Here is a 16,861-nt window from a genome sequence, read left to right as displayed (position 1 = left end):
GACTAAATGTTCTCAAAGCACTGTTTTCTGTTTGGGCGAGGGAAGCAACGTGAAAAAGAAAACAAATGGAATGGTTTGGAGCATTGAAATATGTGATCTCCCTAAACAATGAGATTTAATGACAATTTACAAGTTCTTCAGACAAAATAATCAACTCAAAATCACGAAAATAATACTTTCATTATTAATACTGGGAATTTGGTGATAATTGGGTTGAGTATTATAGTAGTTGTTAATCGAGCTCTTATAAGAATTTAGCACATAAGGAGAGTCTCCCTTCACCTCCAACATCAACACCAAATATGCATGTTGACCCAACCTGAGGTAAAACTGACGTCCAACAACAATTATTCACTTGTACTTTATTTCCGGTTACACAGTGAGGACTGTCTCTCCTGCTGTCATACGCCCTTGACCCTTGGTCATTGTGCTCTTGAATCCAGGCTTTTCAAAGATTGCATCAGACATTTCCTCTATGTTTGATCGTGTTGAATCTTAGACAATGTTATCTTTGGTGACTGAATTAATCTTGGTCTGCTTGCCTAAGCTAAGGCATATTGGCCCACCTTGATGTCATGAGAACATCAACACGTTGTGTTGTAAAGGGTTATCAACCCTACAAGGATAATATACATTTGTTAAAATGTGTTTTCTAACTGTTATTCTAAATCTATAACAGATTTATAACAGTTTGAAAACACATTTTAATGGATATAAAAAAAGTGATAGGGATTTACTGAAAATAAAAAAAAAAACATTCATTATATAATTTAAAAGATACATTGAATAATCATGACAATTAAAAATATATCGGAAAATGCAGTTTAAGAGGAGAAACAAATAAGTGGACTCACAAATTGAATTAAGGAAAACAGATATTATTCAGAAAAATATCTTTCCATTTCCCTGTTGCTTTTCCTTTTCTAATGAGTTATTCAATTAGTTTAGTCATTTAGATTCTTGTGTCTGTTTAGCCTTCACATGACACTTCAGGCTTCGCACTGGGGAAACTACGCAAATGGTCAAAGGGGCGTAACCAGCTGTCAGGGCGTGAGATGCAGCTCTGTTACCAATTAGAGCTCCGATCATTATCACCCACAGTAAAAAAAAAGACCATAAAAATCTGTCTGACGTATCAACTCAATGAATCAAGGATGTTAATCATTGAACAGTGCAGACAAAAGTCACGAAGAGATGAAATTGATCTCAGTTGACAGATTAGATTGACACTGTTAGGGTGGCAACGGCCAAGATCTCCTTTCGGGATCTATCTCCACGATCTTTAATTTTGTGCCGGATTCTCAGATGTGAGGATGGCAACTTTGAGGAAACGATACCTGGTGGACCGATGTGTGTACTCTGAGGACAGCCTTGCTGAAGATCATGTGGAGCTCCACAGGGTGCACAAAACCATCCTGGACCATGTCAGAGAGTATCTGACGTAAGTGAGCCCCGGTCACACAGACATCAGGGTCAGGGTCTCTGATCTCACATCATCAACTTTTGTGTTTTTTGGGCAGTTGTGATTCAAAACGGGCCAAGAATACCGTCCTCTCTCTCCTTCCCATCATTGGCTGGATGAGGATCTACAAAGTCAGAGAGTGGCTGCTGGGTGATGTGGTGTCGGGGGTCAGCACTGGACTGGTGTCGATCATGCAAGGTGAGGAGCAGTTTACTATTCATCTTCAAATACAAGATTCATTATTCTGTGGGAGAGCTGGTAGTATAGCTTTTGAAACATAATTTATGTAAAACCATGAAATAAGTGTTCTTTAACAGCCTTAAAGAGTTCAATCTGGAAGTATTCTTTTGTTTTTAAACCTTTATAATTTGTCTTTTTCAATGTTATTTTGCCTAAAAATGATGACAAACCTCATTCAATCTTCGTTGTTATTCTCACTCAGGACTTGCTTTCTCTCTGCTGGTGTCGCTGCCTGCAAGCTACGGACTCTACACAGCTTTCTTCCCCATGCTCACATACTTTTTCCTGGGTACCTCAAGACACATTTCTGTAGGTATGTCACTTAGTGCTCAGTTACCATAGAGGGGTTGGGTTACTTGATGATAAGAAACTAACATTTTTTTAAAACAGTTTTTGACTTAAAAGAAATGCCATATCAGAGGTGGATCTGTTTGTTTTTCATTTTGGTCTAACATTATGTAAAATGTCATTATAGAAAGAAGATATTGGTGACTCTGATTTGAAAGAATTGTATCACTTTTTTTAAAATTGTGAGATTGGGCTTTGGCAATATTTTCATTGATTTTTCAGAGAATAATTCGTTGAGCTAGATAAATGTTTAGAGGGATGATATTAATGAGTGTGTGCAATTTTGGTGCAGATCCAAATAAAAATCCAGATCTAGTAAATTTATATGTGGTTTGATATGAGTGCAAATGTAGTTTTCTAATTGATCTGAACTGATAGAAATGAAAGTTAACATTTTTTCCAAAAACTTATGTGGAGTTTAATCATATTCCTTTTGACAGTGATATGCAATAATGTCTTCATACTCATCCACACCCTTTTTCCCTGCAGGTTCCTTTCCAGTCCTGAGCCTAATGATAGGCGCCGTGGTGACCCGTCTGGTACCAGAAGATGGACCAGCAGCAAATATCACAGGCTTTGAAAATCTGACCCAGGACCAGCAAAGGGTCCTGGTGGCCTCCTCTGTCACCTTCCTCGTGGGTATCTTCCAGGTATAGACTCGTCTCTGTGGTTCCTACATGGCAGCAAATCTGCATGGCCTCGAACCAAACCTCTATTTTCTCCATGCTTCTGTCTCGTGCAGCTTGCCATGGGGGTTCTGCAGGTGGGCTTCATTGTTGTGTACATGTCAGACACGCTGGTGTCCGGCTTCACCACAGCAGCTGCTGTCCACATCCTGGTTTCCCAGCTCAAGTTTGTGTTTGGGTTGATCGTGCCAGGCCTGAGCGGGCCACTCTCCATCATATATGTAAGTCAGCAAGTCCAGTTGAAAGAAGTGGAGGTTGGACACTTATGTTTTCATCATTCAAGCTGTATAGGTGAATAACAAAGACAAGAGGACAGATTAAAGCATTAGATATGCGAGCAGTTCTTAAGAAGAAAGGTTATCGGCTGAAGAAAAAACAGTAGAGATTAGAAGGAGAGGAGTCAATCAAGAGTTCTTTTACAATTTAGTTTAGTGGCTGGAATGACCACAACTTTAATGAACAACTTACTACCCAGTTTTATCTTATCGTATCTTATCATAAAACAATAAAGGTGTGAGCTTATTCCAGAGTCAGAGGAATTGGTTTGACAATATCGGGAATACGCTGTTGTTGTCAAGGCTAGAGGAGAAGAAGGCCACCACTCTTATGTTTGACCATTAAATATGAAGTTAGCCCGGCCAAGCAAAAAGACTGGAAACAGGTGGAAAAAGATAGAATGGCTCCGTACAACGGTAACTAGAACTTTAATCTAAACGTGCTAATAAACATTGTGTCGTGTAAGAGCTGCGTGCCATTGACCCAACGTACGGCAGAGCAAGAGAAGAGAATGAATTTAATGTTTTAATATGCAAACTGTTGTTTCTAACATTCTGAATCTCAGTGGTTGAGGAGCCAATGAATTCTCTCCTCAGGAAAAATCTGTTGCTGAGTGCATAACCACTTGTTGATGAGTGTAATCATTCTCCAGCTGAACTAATTGTTGTCATTTCTTTTGTTCAGACCCTGGAGAAGATCTTTGTCCAGATCTCCTCCACCAACATCTGTGACCTGGTTATGACCATAGTGATCATGGTGATCGTGTTCATTGTGAAGGAGCTGAATGACAAATACAAAGCCAAACTGCCAGTGCCTATCCCCATAGAAGTAATCATGGTGAGGGAAGCCTTCAAGTTCACTTTATAAGACTTTAAATCTCAAAAAACACAACACACCTTTTCCGACTCTAGGGTTGAATTATACGAGCACAAGTCGGGATAAGATAACATCAAATGTGTAGCATCTTTTTAGGTTATCCTTTAGTATAGATCTCAAATCAGCATCACATTATCGTAGGTATCAGGACTTTGCAGAACATTGTGCAAGAAACCGTGTCTATTCCAAAGAAACCACTACACAGACAGGACTTTGCCTCCTTTGAACTACATTTCTCTCCATGTCGGAGGTGGAAATGTTTGACAGTGGTCAACTGCAAACTGCATGTTATTCAAAGGGGTTTCTTCACTTTTTCTAGAATTAACGAGATGAGTAGTTTGGGATCCCGGACTGACACTCCAGCAAGCATAGGCTCACCTCACTTATTACAAATTAGTTTTTATTTTACTCTCGTAACATTATAAAGTTATTCTCAAATTCTTTAGATTGGCCCTAATACTCAATCGTAGGTTTCAGTTCATGCGTCATCAACCAAACCCCTAAATATTGATCACACCAGGGTCAATCGAGCTTCTGAAAATTCCAAGTGTTTGCTAAAGAAACTAATTTCAAGCCAGTTCCAGGTCTCCACAAGTGGATTTCCCCCCAAGAATGAATGAATGAATGACAAAGCTGCCATCGGTCAATGCGTCTACCCAACTCTTTGGTGTCGTTTTCTATTCCCACAGACAGTCATAGCTTGTGGAATATCATATGCCTTCAACTTTCAGGAGAGATTCAATGTTGATGTTGTCGGCGTAATGGTTAGTGGGTAAGTTTCAAGTTCTCGATACAAACTTTCTGATGTTCCATCAGATATTCCCGGTCATTTAAATGCACGACTATCTTTCAGGTATGAGACTCCAATTGCTCCCAGTATAGAGGTCTTCAAGGAAAGTGCTGTGGAGGCCTTCCCTATAGCCATAGTTGGGTTTGCTGTATCCTTCTCTGTGGCCAAAGTCTACTCTATCAAACATGATTACACCATTGACGGTAACCAGGTGAGTTATATATAAAATCTATCAAGGAAATAGTTTTGATTGGTTACTAATACAATGTGACGGAAAACATAAGACTCGTAATTTTGGTTATGAAGATGTAAAAGTACATGGATAGGCTTTTATAGACAGGGTTGGGTTTCACGAGTTACAACAAAATGTAATAAGCATTTCAATCAGTTCCAATTGTCCCATCCCAGGAGCTCATTGCTTTCGGGGTTAGCAACATATTCGGCGCGAGCTTCAGGTCATTTGCGGCGAGCACAGCCCTCTCCAGGACAGCCGTGCAGGAGAGCTCAGGAGGCAAAACACAGGTCAGAAAACCAACCTCACCATTTACAGCTTCTCTCTCCTGGCGTCAACTTTTACGATACCAACACCTTCAAAAATGTTTCTGTCTCCAAAACATTTGATTTAAACTGTCACTTTACAGTCTGGTTTATATCCCATTCTCATCTTTCACAGCTATCTTAAAATGAATTATTAACTTATTTTTTTTTTTTTACAAATGCAGATTGCAGGGTTGATCTCGGCCATGATGGCAATGATTGTAACTTTGAAACTTGGGTTCCTGTTGGAGCCACTTCCCAAGGTGAGAATCAAGGTCACACTCTTTTTAGTATTCATTTCTTTGAATCTGTCACACAATGAAAAAATAGTGATACAGAGAAACCTTTCACAAAGGTTTTCTGGTCCTCTCACTTCTTTAAAAAAGAAAAACTTTGGGTCCATCCAAACTTAAGAAGCCTTCAGGAACAAGTGGAATTTTATCTTCTGATCAAGGAGCTGCAAAATTATCCTGATGTCTTCAAAGTTTTTAATTTCAGGATGTTTGTGGTCCAGTTTGATTCACTATCAGCACTGAGAGCACATTTTAAAAAGAGCAAAACAGATTTCTGTGATCCAATTGATCCAGAACAGAAGTCAACTGTCTGGAAAACATTTGACTGATGCGTAAAATGCAGCAAATTAATAAAAACGAAAGTTTCAGAGTGATGACTCGATGTGTTTGATTTCAATGGTCAAAAATTCTAGTTAGGTTTGCTTTATACCACTTAGTTGGGCAGAATTGTTGATTTTTTCTTGTGATTATATTTCTATGAGTCTAATGTAGTATAGATATGTTTCCCTATACACACCTTTAATATTCTGTTTGACTGCAGTCTGTCCTGGGTGCCTTGGTGATCGTGAACTTGAAGGGCATGCTGATGCAGTTCAGAGAAATCCCGTACCTGTGGAGGAGGGACAAACCAGAATTTGTAGGCATTCAGATAATATCTGAGTTTAATTCCAAAATGTTAATTTATTCATAGAGTGCAACGTATCATTTACTTCTCTATTTTCGTATAGTCTGCTCTGTGTTGGTGTTTGACTTCAGTTATTTCACCTGTAGGTGGTGTGGGTGGGGACGTGCCTGGGTGCCATCCTGCTCGGCCTGGATCTGGGTCTGGTGGTGGGCCTGGGGATGGAGCTGATCACTGTTGTCTTCAGGACTCAGTTGTAATGACACATTTCATTGCGTCTGACGTCAGTTTGTTAATATGCAAACTGACATTACTGGGGATTTAATGAGAAAAATCTGGAATGTATTATAATTGATGAAAATCCCTATGTGGTCACTTTAATTCAATTCAGATTTATGTTATTTGTATAGCCTCAAAATACTCCATGTTGCACTGTATTGTTTCTACAGTAGCCAAGAATGGACAAAACAAACAGTTTGTCTTCATGTCTCTCTAGTCCCCGCTGTTCTGTCTTGGCGAACATCTCTGGCACTGACCTCTACAGGGATCGCAAAGACTACCTGCATGTAAGTTGCAAGTTGCTTTTTTTGTTTTCATTTAATGTCATTATTGTCAACTGAATTAAAATCACACTGCATTTCTTCTCAGATATTCGAACCAAGGGGAGTCAAAATCTTCAGGATACCCTCTCCTATCTTCTTTGCCAACATAGAGTTCTTCAAGGAAAAGCTACAAGAAGCTGTATGTACGATTCGTCTCGCTCTGTTTCAGTATTGCTCAGTGAGTATAATCTAAGCATTGCACTGCACTGAACTGTACTGTACTGCTGTTCCAGGTTGGATTCAACCCCTTGAGAGTTCTGAGGAAGAGGAACAAGGCACTCAGGAAAATCAAGAAACTGTTGCAGGAAAATGATAATCACAGTAGAGATGTGAGGCCTAAAACTCATGTGTGCTGAAGAAAAGTAAACTAATATTGCAGATAAATTGTTTTCTTCAAAACGCTCAAGGCTTACGTTCATACATTTGTCTAACAGACAGGTCTGAGGGGTTTATTCAGCAAAACAACTGATGAGTCTTGCGTTAACAAGGAGGAGATGGATCAGCCCACTGACCTCGAGGGCCTTCCATTCCGGATGAACTGGAATGCCGAGCTTCCCAGCAACATCAGTGTTCCCAGAGTGGACCTCCACAGCCTGATCCTGGACTTCTCTGCCGTCTCCTTCCTGGACATCTCTGCTCTGAAAGGACTCAAAGCGGTAAAGAGGGAAAAACACTGATAAAGTGGCAGCTGCACTCTTGTTAATAAGTCCTGGAATATGTCTTTATGTTCTATGTCTCTAATCATAGTGAATATTGGCTAATGTTGAAAAGAGCAAATAGTAATTTTAATCAATATTAATGTTGAATTGCCCCACTACTGTTCAAAGTCCTATATTCATAAATTCGGAGCATGATCAGAAAAATACACTCCATGAAAGAATGTTCCTTTTATAGCACAAGTATTGTATCTTACATTTTAATTGAGGCGGAGAAACTTTTCATTATTTAAGATAGAGTAACATTTGTTAGTGCAGTCACCAGGCCCCCTCCCGATGCATTATGACACGATTCAAAAATGCGTTTTTAAAAATGTACAATACAAAGTATTACTCTTTTTAACTTTCCTCGGATCTGCTTTTAATGATCTGATGCATTTTATTAGATCATTGTTCATAAATCTTTGGTTCTCTTAAGAGTAGAAAGTACAAAGTAACTTAACAGTAATGCTTGAGTAAATAGTACTCACAGTACTGGAGTAACTGTACTCATTTACTTTCCATTGCTGTAGTTCTGCTAAAGAGAGCAGATCGGTAAACAGGGTTAGATACTGTATCTGACGAACTAAGAATGGAACTCTCATTGTTGGTTGTGGGAACTCTTGGGTTTCATTTTATATAAAGTGCCTTGAGATAATGTATTTTGGGATTTGGAACTATACAAATCCAATTGAATTGATTATAATGAACATAATAAGATAATGAGTGACAGCGGTTGTATTGTTCCAGTGAAGCCCATGTTTTTACAACCGTCTGTTTATCACTGTTATCACCTGCAGGGTCTCAAAGAGTTCATCCGAATCGATGTGGATGTTTACATTGTGTCATGTGACGGTGAGTTTACTGAAGTTTATTAGAAGCACTTCTTCTTAAATGATCAAATCAGTGAGGACACCAACAGCATGAGGTGAATTTTGCCGGTACATACAGGTACCCATAATCCATCTCTCAGGCAGCTGTGGGTCAGTAGCAGAACCCTGATGCATTATACCCACATGTTGAAGTTCCCCATTTCACTGAACCCCCATCAAGCCCCTTTCACTGACCTCGCCCTGTTTCCACAGTGTACATCCTGGAGAAACTACACATGTGCATGTTCTTTGACGATGAGATTCGGACCTCAATGTTCTTCCCGACCCTTCATGACGCCATGCTGCACGTGCTTGAAAAACACAAGGAGGACAAGACTAAAGGCTGGGTGGTAAATAAAAGAGTCTCTTCATGGATTTTACATCCTTTTCTATAAAGTTGTCAGATAAATCCCTGAACCCACAATTATAACACAGCAGAAACTATGAAGCATTTATTTATCATTATAATTAACTTAATAATGTTGTGAGGGTTAGGTTGTAGGTGATTTGGTTGATGTGTGTTGGGGTTGATGCACATAAAGGGGGGAATTACAGTTTCATGTAACATTCAAATAGATAAATATTAATAATTCCTGTTGTGGCATTAAAATAAGAGTTACGCAATTAGTCAAAGCAGGTATAATGCTTCACAAATAATTCTGTTTTATTTTTTTGAATATAGATATCAGACACCAAAATGTAGAAGAGCAGCTGTCTCCAGGAACATCCACTCATGAGGAAGAATATTCATCAACAAATCCCAGCAAAATGCTGTTTACCACTGTCCCACTTTAATCTTCTGTCATAACTCACTTTATCACCTCGATGCAATGTTCTATATGTTTAGTACAGGTCTATTGAAAATGTCCTTTGATTCATGCAGATTTTGTTGTAATGGGACTTGTTACGGTTTACTTTAAATATTTGTATATCTATGTTTGTGATATCATGGTAGCTTGATGTTTTGATGTACAACCAGCCAACCTTGTGTAAATACTGGTCAAAGAATACATATTACATACTTCAGATGTGTTGCATTGGCCATCCTGAGGAGTTTAACACTGTCCTTAGAATTTCAAATTCCTCTGTACACAAGCTTAATCTATAAATCAAGATAAACAGAACTGTAAACAGCTGCTTTGATGTTAATCAATCCCTGATAAATGGACAGGAAATAATATTGTGTAGTTTGTACACCACCAAACAGAAAAAGAGAACTTGTCGACATGTTTGAGTATCAACCTATATTCAGCTTTTTTTTTGTAAAACACTTAATTTCATAACAATGTTTCCCTGTCATGGAAGCACAGCAGAGAAAACACCTATGCTGCACAAAATCAAGTTTCTTTTTTCAGAGTTCCTGAATGATCTTTTATTTTGTAAATAACTTAAAAATCCACTTCTGGTCCATCCTGAAATAACAATCTGAGAATAAATTGTCACCTTGGTTTGGGTGGTGCAGACATTTAAATACCATCCTTTGATATGAAGTTACAAGCCATTTTATGGGGTCACAGTCCAAAATTGTTGGAAACCACAGATAGACGATGTAGCCACAGGACAAAATGTCTGGAGGGTTACATACAGTTACCAACTAGTTAATACTAGATTTCATGAGACGTGAACTCCATGTATTGCTTCTCATATCCTTCAAATATCATATAACCATCTTAACTTTATACATTAAATATTAACTGTTAGTCAATAGAGCAAAGATGAGATGGAAATCTGCCGTTAAAAATTTATTGAGACATATTTAACATCTTTCATGAACAGTACATATGCATGAACTCAGCTGACATATATACAGAAATATAAGCTATTAAAAAGGGGACATTCTTTCTCTTCCAAGTCTGCAGTATGCTCAGTGGAAGGTTCAGTACAGTTAACTTAAATGTGCACAGCATACACATTTGTTTCTGGGCAGTATTATCAAAACGAAGCTTCTACGTCCTGTAACCCTGAGGTTTACTATCACATTATTCAGACAAGTGGTGCGGAACAGAATGACACAGACTGTTGCCTATTCATTCAGTTGGCAGTCTACTGATAGTACGGCCGGTAGCGGCCCTGATCTGGGTGATGTGGACCAGGCATCTGGCCTGGGGGAGGAGGACCCTGCATTCGTGGAGGTGGGGGTCCTCTCGGAGCAGGCCACATCCCAGGGCTGAGCCCTCCTGGCTGGCTGAACGGGGGACTGAGTGTGCCCTGGTCTTCAGGGAACTGCTGCATTGAGTTGGGGTTGTAATGATGAGGTGGAGGGGCGTTGACGGGAGGGCCACTGTGTTGTGGTGGAGGTCCTGGGGGCGGGTGGTTCATATAAGGGGGCATAATGTGCCCTGGTGGGGGCGTGATTGGTGGTGGAGCTGTGGACATGGGGGGAGGAGGGGCCTGGTTGTACACCATGTGTGGCGTCCCAGAGGCTTGGGGCGGGTGCTGCATTGGATGGTTGATGGGAGGAGGAGGGGGAGGCGGGGGGCCAAAGTGCTGCTGCGGTGGCGCCATCATGTGGTGGGAGTGGGACACGACAGGTGGCTGGCCGGGATAGTCCCCAGGGTGGTGGTGGGGTGGCTGACCGGGGCCTAGCCCAACAGAGTGGGGCTCACGGGAGGAAGAGGAGTCATCTTGGATGGGCACGGTGATGAGATTGCTGTGTTTCCGAGTCGTTACCGTAGCGATGCGGAATGTCTCAGGACCTAAAGCAGACGTTGGGGGCGGGGCATCATGAGCAGAGGGCGGCGGCGGTTGACTGTAAGGGTCATGACCACCATGCTGGAGTGGGTTGGGGAGATGGACATGGTTCTTGGATAAGTGAGGTGGAGGCACACGGAAACGATCAGGCACATCAGATGACAGGCCGAGGTGCAGGGGCTCCTGGCGGCCTGAGGACGACTTGGCTGCCCTCAGGTGGCGGTGGTTAACATGGGCCTGCAGGTCACGCTGGGACAGGTAGGTGCGCTTACATCCCGGCACAACACTGCACATGTAGAGCGAACCACGCTGGCACTGCTCGATGCGCTGCACTGGATCTGTGCAGCTGTAGAGGGTGAGGCTGGAAGACACACAGTGACAACGCGTTAGAGTCCAAAAGCGGGAGTTACACAGGCGCATCAGAAGAGCTACAATCATAAAGGCTACACATTACTTCAAGTTAAATGTTGCAAAAAACAGGTTTTGAAATTGTTTTTAAAAATAAAGGGTAATAATGAGTTACATTATTCACCACAACACAAACACAACAAAGTAGTAAAATGTCTCACCCTGGACACATCTTTTCTCCTTTCTTTTCATGAAGCAAAGCACAGTCGTGGCAGAAAACATGTTTACAGGGGATCTGTGGAGTTAACAATTCAACAGGTAAACTTCAGCAGTTCTCTAAGAAAAGCATTCTGCAGACAACGGTCACATTAACAAAGTACTTACCATCCGCCCATACAGCTGGATAGGGAGACCACATTTGTCACAGAAGTGGATCGGTACTTCATCCCTTTCTCCAATCAAATGCAACTGTTGGAAAACGATCAAGAAATGAATTAACATATACTTTTCGTTAGAGCACCCTAAAATAATGTAAACATAATCTATGCACTTTTCTATAAGCTCATTCTTTATGAATTGTTTTATTCCCCACACCATAGGCTGATGGGAAGACTACTGCAACCAGACTTATATAAGGACATGAGTTGTGATTGTCTGGATGTGCATCATCGCTTACTTACTGTGGAATAGTAATGAAAAGGTGTGTTGGTTAACCTCTGTCTGAAAAGGTGTGTTGAGACTGATCATTCTGTGGGATGTACCTTATAATCCCAAAACAGTGGCTGGGGATATCTCCTCTGATTTGCAAACACATCTCCGGACTTAGCACCGCAGTCAAACCTGTCCTCTTGCTTGAAGCCAAAGTTATCTGTGAAACACAAGACACACGTGTTAATGATGTTTACTTAAAAAAAGAACGGGGGATTTATTAGGCGAAATCAATTGTAGAATAAAGATATAAGGTCAACTCACAGTAATAACAATAAAGTAAGTGGTGAGTAACTTTTAAAACAGAATTGGAGAGCCCCCAAACTAGATTTAATTGTCACAAAGTAATTTTAGGCAAGCTACCCTTCTTCACTAAGTCAGCTGGTTTGACTTGGTGTATTAAAACAGTGGAACATTGCTATATAAACGTTTTCATACAAATCTGACATTGTAAAGTAAAATATAGACCAAGCTTGAATTGAAACATTGTTTTTCAATGCATTTTACATCCACTTAATCTAACCTTCCTCGGGATTAAAAAAACGATGATATCGAACCTCATATCTGTTGTTCATGGTTAATCTTACGTTATGAGAAACCAAGATTGCCTGGTTTCTCCCTAATTCAATGAGAACCAGTCAATGTTTTATGAATGACAACTGAAGAGTGAATCATATGGTGTAAGATCCTCTGTGCTTTATATCAGCTTTCATTGTCACCATGGGCAATTTAGTAGCTCCCCCTGCTGGTTATTCGCAAACCACATAAAGAAAAACACAATTTTAAAAACAATTGTTTATAGCTTTATCCAAATGTCTTCTTTTTTTTTATAAATTCACATAGCGTCAGACCTATGGTTCTGCAGGAGAGGGAACCCCAAGTAAAACAAGGAGTTCTACAATGATTGCATTAACTTCTGTTATAACAGACAGAAAATGTAACTTAAGGTGCTGATCTTGGCTTTAGTCAATGTCAACAGAAACTATACGCTTCACTGAACTTTCTGTTGTTTCTTATTTATCTGTTGGCCGATAAAAATCAGCTGATACAAGCATTTTGCATATAGCCGTAATAGGAAAGAAAAGGTAACTGGTTCCATGGTATACCGTGATAAAATTCCTGACAGTCAGTTGTACCGTTTCATCCAAAATGACGGTAATTAAGGATTGAAAATCACACACACATTAGAGAGAAATCCAACACTGCATAATAATATAAAGCAATAGAAACTTACACTGAGCTGAAAACAGAAATTAGTTTTCTTTTTTCTTTTTCAGACAATGGTAGAGAAAACACTACTGCTTAAACCGGTTTATTTACTTCTTCTGTTGGATTTTCCAGAGTAACGATGTGACATCAATATTTACATTTGTCCAAAGTTCAGTAAATAACTGATTTTCAACTCAAGGTGATTTAAAAAACGTGGGAGACCACAGACATAGATAGATTTAACAGACTTTAAAATCATATAATTGTCAGAACATACACACTTGGCGATTTGTCCCGAATGTTAGACCACACAAGTGCCTATTTCACAGTGGCGATTCCACAGACTTGAAATCTCAAACAATCTTGCGATGTTAAACGATTTTTATGCTCATTATCCTAATTTTCTTCAACCGTAAATATCAAACATGTCTGAGGGATGGCTCTGACTCAATCCGTAGCATAAAGTTTATTTTTTAAAACTTCGGGATTATTTGGGCAGATAATAGGCACAGAGTGACCTCCAGGAGGGGACATCGTCTGCGATTGTCAGAGGGAATTTTTGCAGAACAATTATGCCATTTTATAGCACTGATATGACATAAAAGCATAATAATGCAAGGGTTTTAATTCTAAAGAAGAGTCAGTCAGACATTTGACTTAGATTTAAAAACAGTATGATACCCTCTGTCCAGATAACACAAATAAACCACACACAACAAAAACAACAAATAAAATGGACTCTCTGGCTGTTAACAAAAATTGCTCTTGAATAAATATTTAACATTTTACACCAGATATATTTTACCAGCTCAATAAACAGGATGATATGATTGAATTAGGTTAGCATTCCAGTGTTTCCTCTAGGATTGTGTATCTTCTTCACTCTTCACACAAAACCTGGCCATTACATTTATTGATATACTATTAGTCAATGGTGTCGGATCATGAATCCGGTTAATTCCGTCAGTTTAACCCTGATGTCTGTTACATATTGTCTTGTGTGTAGCAGCTGAACTGCGAACATAAAACATTTTTGAACTTTTTCTAAATGTTTAAAATAAGAGTCTCGTGTTTATTGTTAAAGTGTAAAGTGGGTGCAGGTCAGCAGGAGGGTGGAGGGTGGAAACTTAGACAGGAGACAAGGTACAAATCAACCGCTGCTTTGGCTCTGATTCTGAAGCAGAGGTGCTCATCATTTTACAGCGTTGCATGCAGCGTTGTTGGCAACCCTGCACTCACATGTATGTTGTCACTCTTCTAGAACTAATTCAATAAACCGCCTCATTCACATGAACAGTCTCTCCTTGTCCTTGTTTCACTGGGCGACCAAGAATCTTCGGCGTGGCTTCAAAGAAAGAAATGTTACCAGTTGAAAAACTGCTGCCATAATACTGATAGCTGACGATTCTTGTTACTATGATCGTGACACAAAATGTTTGCACAATTTAATCTTTAGTACGCATCTGTGTGTATTCTTGCTGATATAAAAACTTCATTACAGTATAAACCATGCAGAAAAGACTGCATTTATGTTGACATTTTATAGGAATAAAGGTTCCTTTTCTTAATTCAAGTTCACACAGCATGGTGGACTGCAAAATGATCCTACCATTTTCTCCGGGCTCACTTTTAGTTGGCCTGCTGCTGGGTCTTTGGGCTCGTGGCGGAGGTTTGCTCCTTAGGGGCTGTTTGGATATGAGTTTGATGGGGATTCGTCTTCGAACATCTGGGCCGCCCAAATTCCCAGAGCCGTCGCTTCCTTGAAGATCATTGTCTGTGGAAAAATAAAAATAGCGATATTCATGAATTCCACATGCTTATGGAAGTCAAACAGTAGCTATACATTTGAATTAATATTTCTGAAAATTAAGCAATATTAACTGGAAAGGATACGGCAACATTTCTGCAGTGAATGATTAGTGTCCAGTTGAAATGACCAGTGGAAATAATATATATACAACAAATCAAACCCATATGGATAGGCTTTCAGAACGAGATGCTTGAAGTCACATTGTGAAAATACACTGACTGGGTGACGTTGACCCTACTGTCCACAAGAATAACAATAACAATATCCACTTATAAAATAACAGTTAAATCTTTCAACCTTTTCCTGGGAATATCACGGAGTGGACACGTTTTGGAGAATATTTACATCCTCAACAAAGAACTGTGGGATACAGAGTAAGATTTACACATCTAAAGTTAGCAAGGTAACTAGTAACTTTGAGTAACCAGTTTGGTATTTGATATTGACTATAACCAAATAGAGAATAATCCAACCTGCAAATACGATGCGTTAAGAAAGACAGACGTCTCATACATTTCAGGATAAACTCTTAAACCATGTTATTAGTTGTGACAGCCCAATATTTTAGCTAGCTTGATGCTAGCATTGGTTTGTGTAGCATTCGCGCCCCAACTCATTCGCAGCTTGAGGTTCCACTTTACTCATGTATGGGCAATACACCGTCCACCGTTTAATAGAGAGCTGCGCAGACTCTGTTGTTACAATGCGTGCGGCTCTGCGTGTTCACTTAAGACTCAACGTTAACTTTTCGTGAGCACAAGTAATTTAGCTTAACTCCATTGCTAGCCAGTTCTGAGCTAACTCGGACCATGCTAGCTTTACGCTGCTCTGTAAGATAAAGCGGTGCTGTAGCAAATCCCTACACAGCGAGGATGTTGCGTCCTTATCCGACGATTTGTTATAACAGCAACTATCGCCGCGTGGAAGAATAGACCAGTTGAAATACGTTCGCTCACATCGGCCTCGACTTGACATTTTTGCTTACCGCTTTGGTCCATGATCCAACGAGTGAACGCAGTGCATTGTGGGAGCGAACGGGCGACGAGGAGAGGAGGGCGAAGCGCGAGGAAAGGAAGGAAGAGAGAAGGTAAGGAGGAAGGGAAATGAGTGAGGAGAGAAGCGAGGGAGATGAGAGATGAAGAACGAGAAGAGGACAGAAGCTAAAGAAACAGTACACTTCATAAAAGCTCTATTTAGGACATAATATCTACAACAAATAATTGCACCATTTTAAAGATAATGTATATTATTGTTTGTTTACATATCTTGCCTATTTGTTACATACATGTATAGAAATGTATCTCAATACAAGAGGTTTGCAATAAATGCAACGTTAGGTGGGTTATTACGAGGCTAAACCAATATATAGATAGAAAGATATAGATATATAGATGTACTTTACTGATCCCAAGTTGGAAAATGATTGTTACACTGGCATTGGAAATATAGTTACCGATATATATATATATATATATATAGAGAGAGAGATTCAAGTTATATTTATATATATATATATATATATATATATATATATATATATATATATATATATATAAATATATATATATATATATATATATATAATATATATAAATATATATATATATATATATATATATATATATATATATATATATATAAATAAGATTATTATATATGTAACTACTATATTATTATCTTAACCATTAAAAAACTATTTATATACCTTACTCTACATAATTTGATTAAAAAGGAATATAAATACATATATTCATTGAAAGATTTTGAAATGGTTCAAATTAGCCTCTGTCAGTGTC

The 16,861-nt window shown here is 39.3% G+C and overlaps 2 protein-coding genes across 3 annotated transcripts; one reads left to right on the top strand and one right to left on the bottom strand.

Annotated features, from left to right (window-relative positions):
- Nucleotides 1–1,223: 1,223 nt before the first annotated feature.
- Nucleotides 1,224–9,432, top strand: LOC133948918 (chloride anion exchanger-like). 2 transcript variants are annotated; one of them, XM_062383002.1, is made up of 19 exons: nt 1,224–1,441; nt 1,521–1,660; nt 1,905–2,015; nt 2,540–2,700; nt 2,793–2,957; nt 3,697–3,849; nt 4,578–4,660; nt 4,742–4,889; nt 5,087–5,200; nt 5,401–5,478; nt 6,050–6,145; nt 6,280–6,386; nt 6,627–6,696; nt 6,779–6,871; nt 6,966–7,061; nt 7,167–7,388; nt 8,228–8,282; nt 8,513–8,649; nt 8,982–9,432. In XM_062383002.1, exons 1-19 carry the CDS (start codon nt 1,314–1,316, stop codon nt 9,000–9,002), a joined length of 2,178 nt encoding a protein of 725 aa, XP_062238986.1. In that variant the 5' UTR covers nt 1,224–1,313; the 3' UTR covers nt 9,003–9,432. The 2 variants fall into 2 exon arrangements, with proteins under 2 accessions (XP_062238986.1, XP_062238987.1); XM_062383003.1 differs by lacking the exons at nt 8,228–8,282; nt 8,513–8,649; nt 8,982–9,432 and having other exon boundaries at nt 6,966–7,094; nt 7,167–7,293.
- A 596-nt stretch (nt 9,433–10,028) lies between these two features.
- On the bottom strand, nt 10,029–16,146 carry cbll1 (Cbl proto-oncogene-like 1, E3 ubiquitin protein ligase). Its single transcript, XM_062383004.1, has 6 exons — nt 16,051–16,146; nt 14,865–15,029; nt 12,100–12,206; nt 11,723–11,806; nt 11,560–11,633; nt 10,029–11,351 (listed from the first exon to the last, which is right to left on the bottom strand). The coding sequence occupies exons 1-6, from the start codon at nt 16,061–16,063 to the stop codon at nt 10,343–10,345; spliced, it is 1,452 nt and encodes a 483-aa protein (XP_062238988.1). The 5' UTR covers nt 16,064–16,146; the 3' UTR covers nt 10,029–10,342.
- Between the last annotated feature and the right edge of the window lie 715 nt (nt 16,147–16,861).

This window comes from Platichthys flesus, chromosome 23 (genome assembly GCF_949316205.1).
Source record: "Platichthys flesus chromosome 23, fPlaFle2.1, whole genome shotgun sequence".
NCBI lineage: Eukaryota > Metazoa > Chordata > Actinopteri > Pleuronectiformes > Pleuronectidae > Platichthys > Platichthys flesus.
The sequence above is the reverse complement of the archived record's forward strand: the minus strand, read 5'-3'. Positions and strand labels throughout refer to the sequence as shown.

What these genes read in the sequence shown, in the direction of transcription:
- LOC133948918 (XM_062383002.1), top strand. Translation starts at nt 1,314, where the DNA reads ATGGCAACTTTGAGGAAACGATACCTGGTGGACCGATGTGTGTACTCT. An exon ending in CATGTCAGAGAGTATCTGAC is followed by an intron (nt 1,442 to 1,520) that starts GTAAGTGAGCCC and finishes TTTTTTGGGCAG; the next exon opens with TTGTGATTCAAAACGGGCCA. An exon ending in TTACATTGTGTCATGTGACG is followed by an intron (nt 8,283 to 8,512) that starts GTGAGTTTACTG and finishes CTGTTTCCACAG; the next exon opens with TGTACATCCTGGAGAAACTA.
- cbll1 (XM_062383004.1), bottom strand. An exon ending in AAGTGAGCCCGGAGAAAATG is followed by an intron (nt 12,207 to 14,864) that starts GTAGGATCATTT and finishes TGTGTTTCACAG; the next exon opens with ATAACTTTGGCTTCAAGCAA. An exon ending in TCCAGCTGTATGGGCGGATG is followed by an intron (nt 11,634 to 11,722) that starts GTAAGTACTTTG and finishes TTAACTCCACAG; the next exon opens with ATCCCCTGTAAACATGTTTT.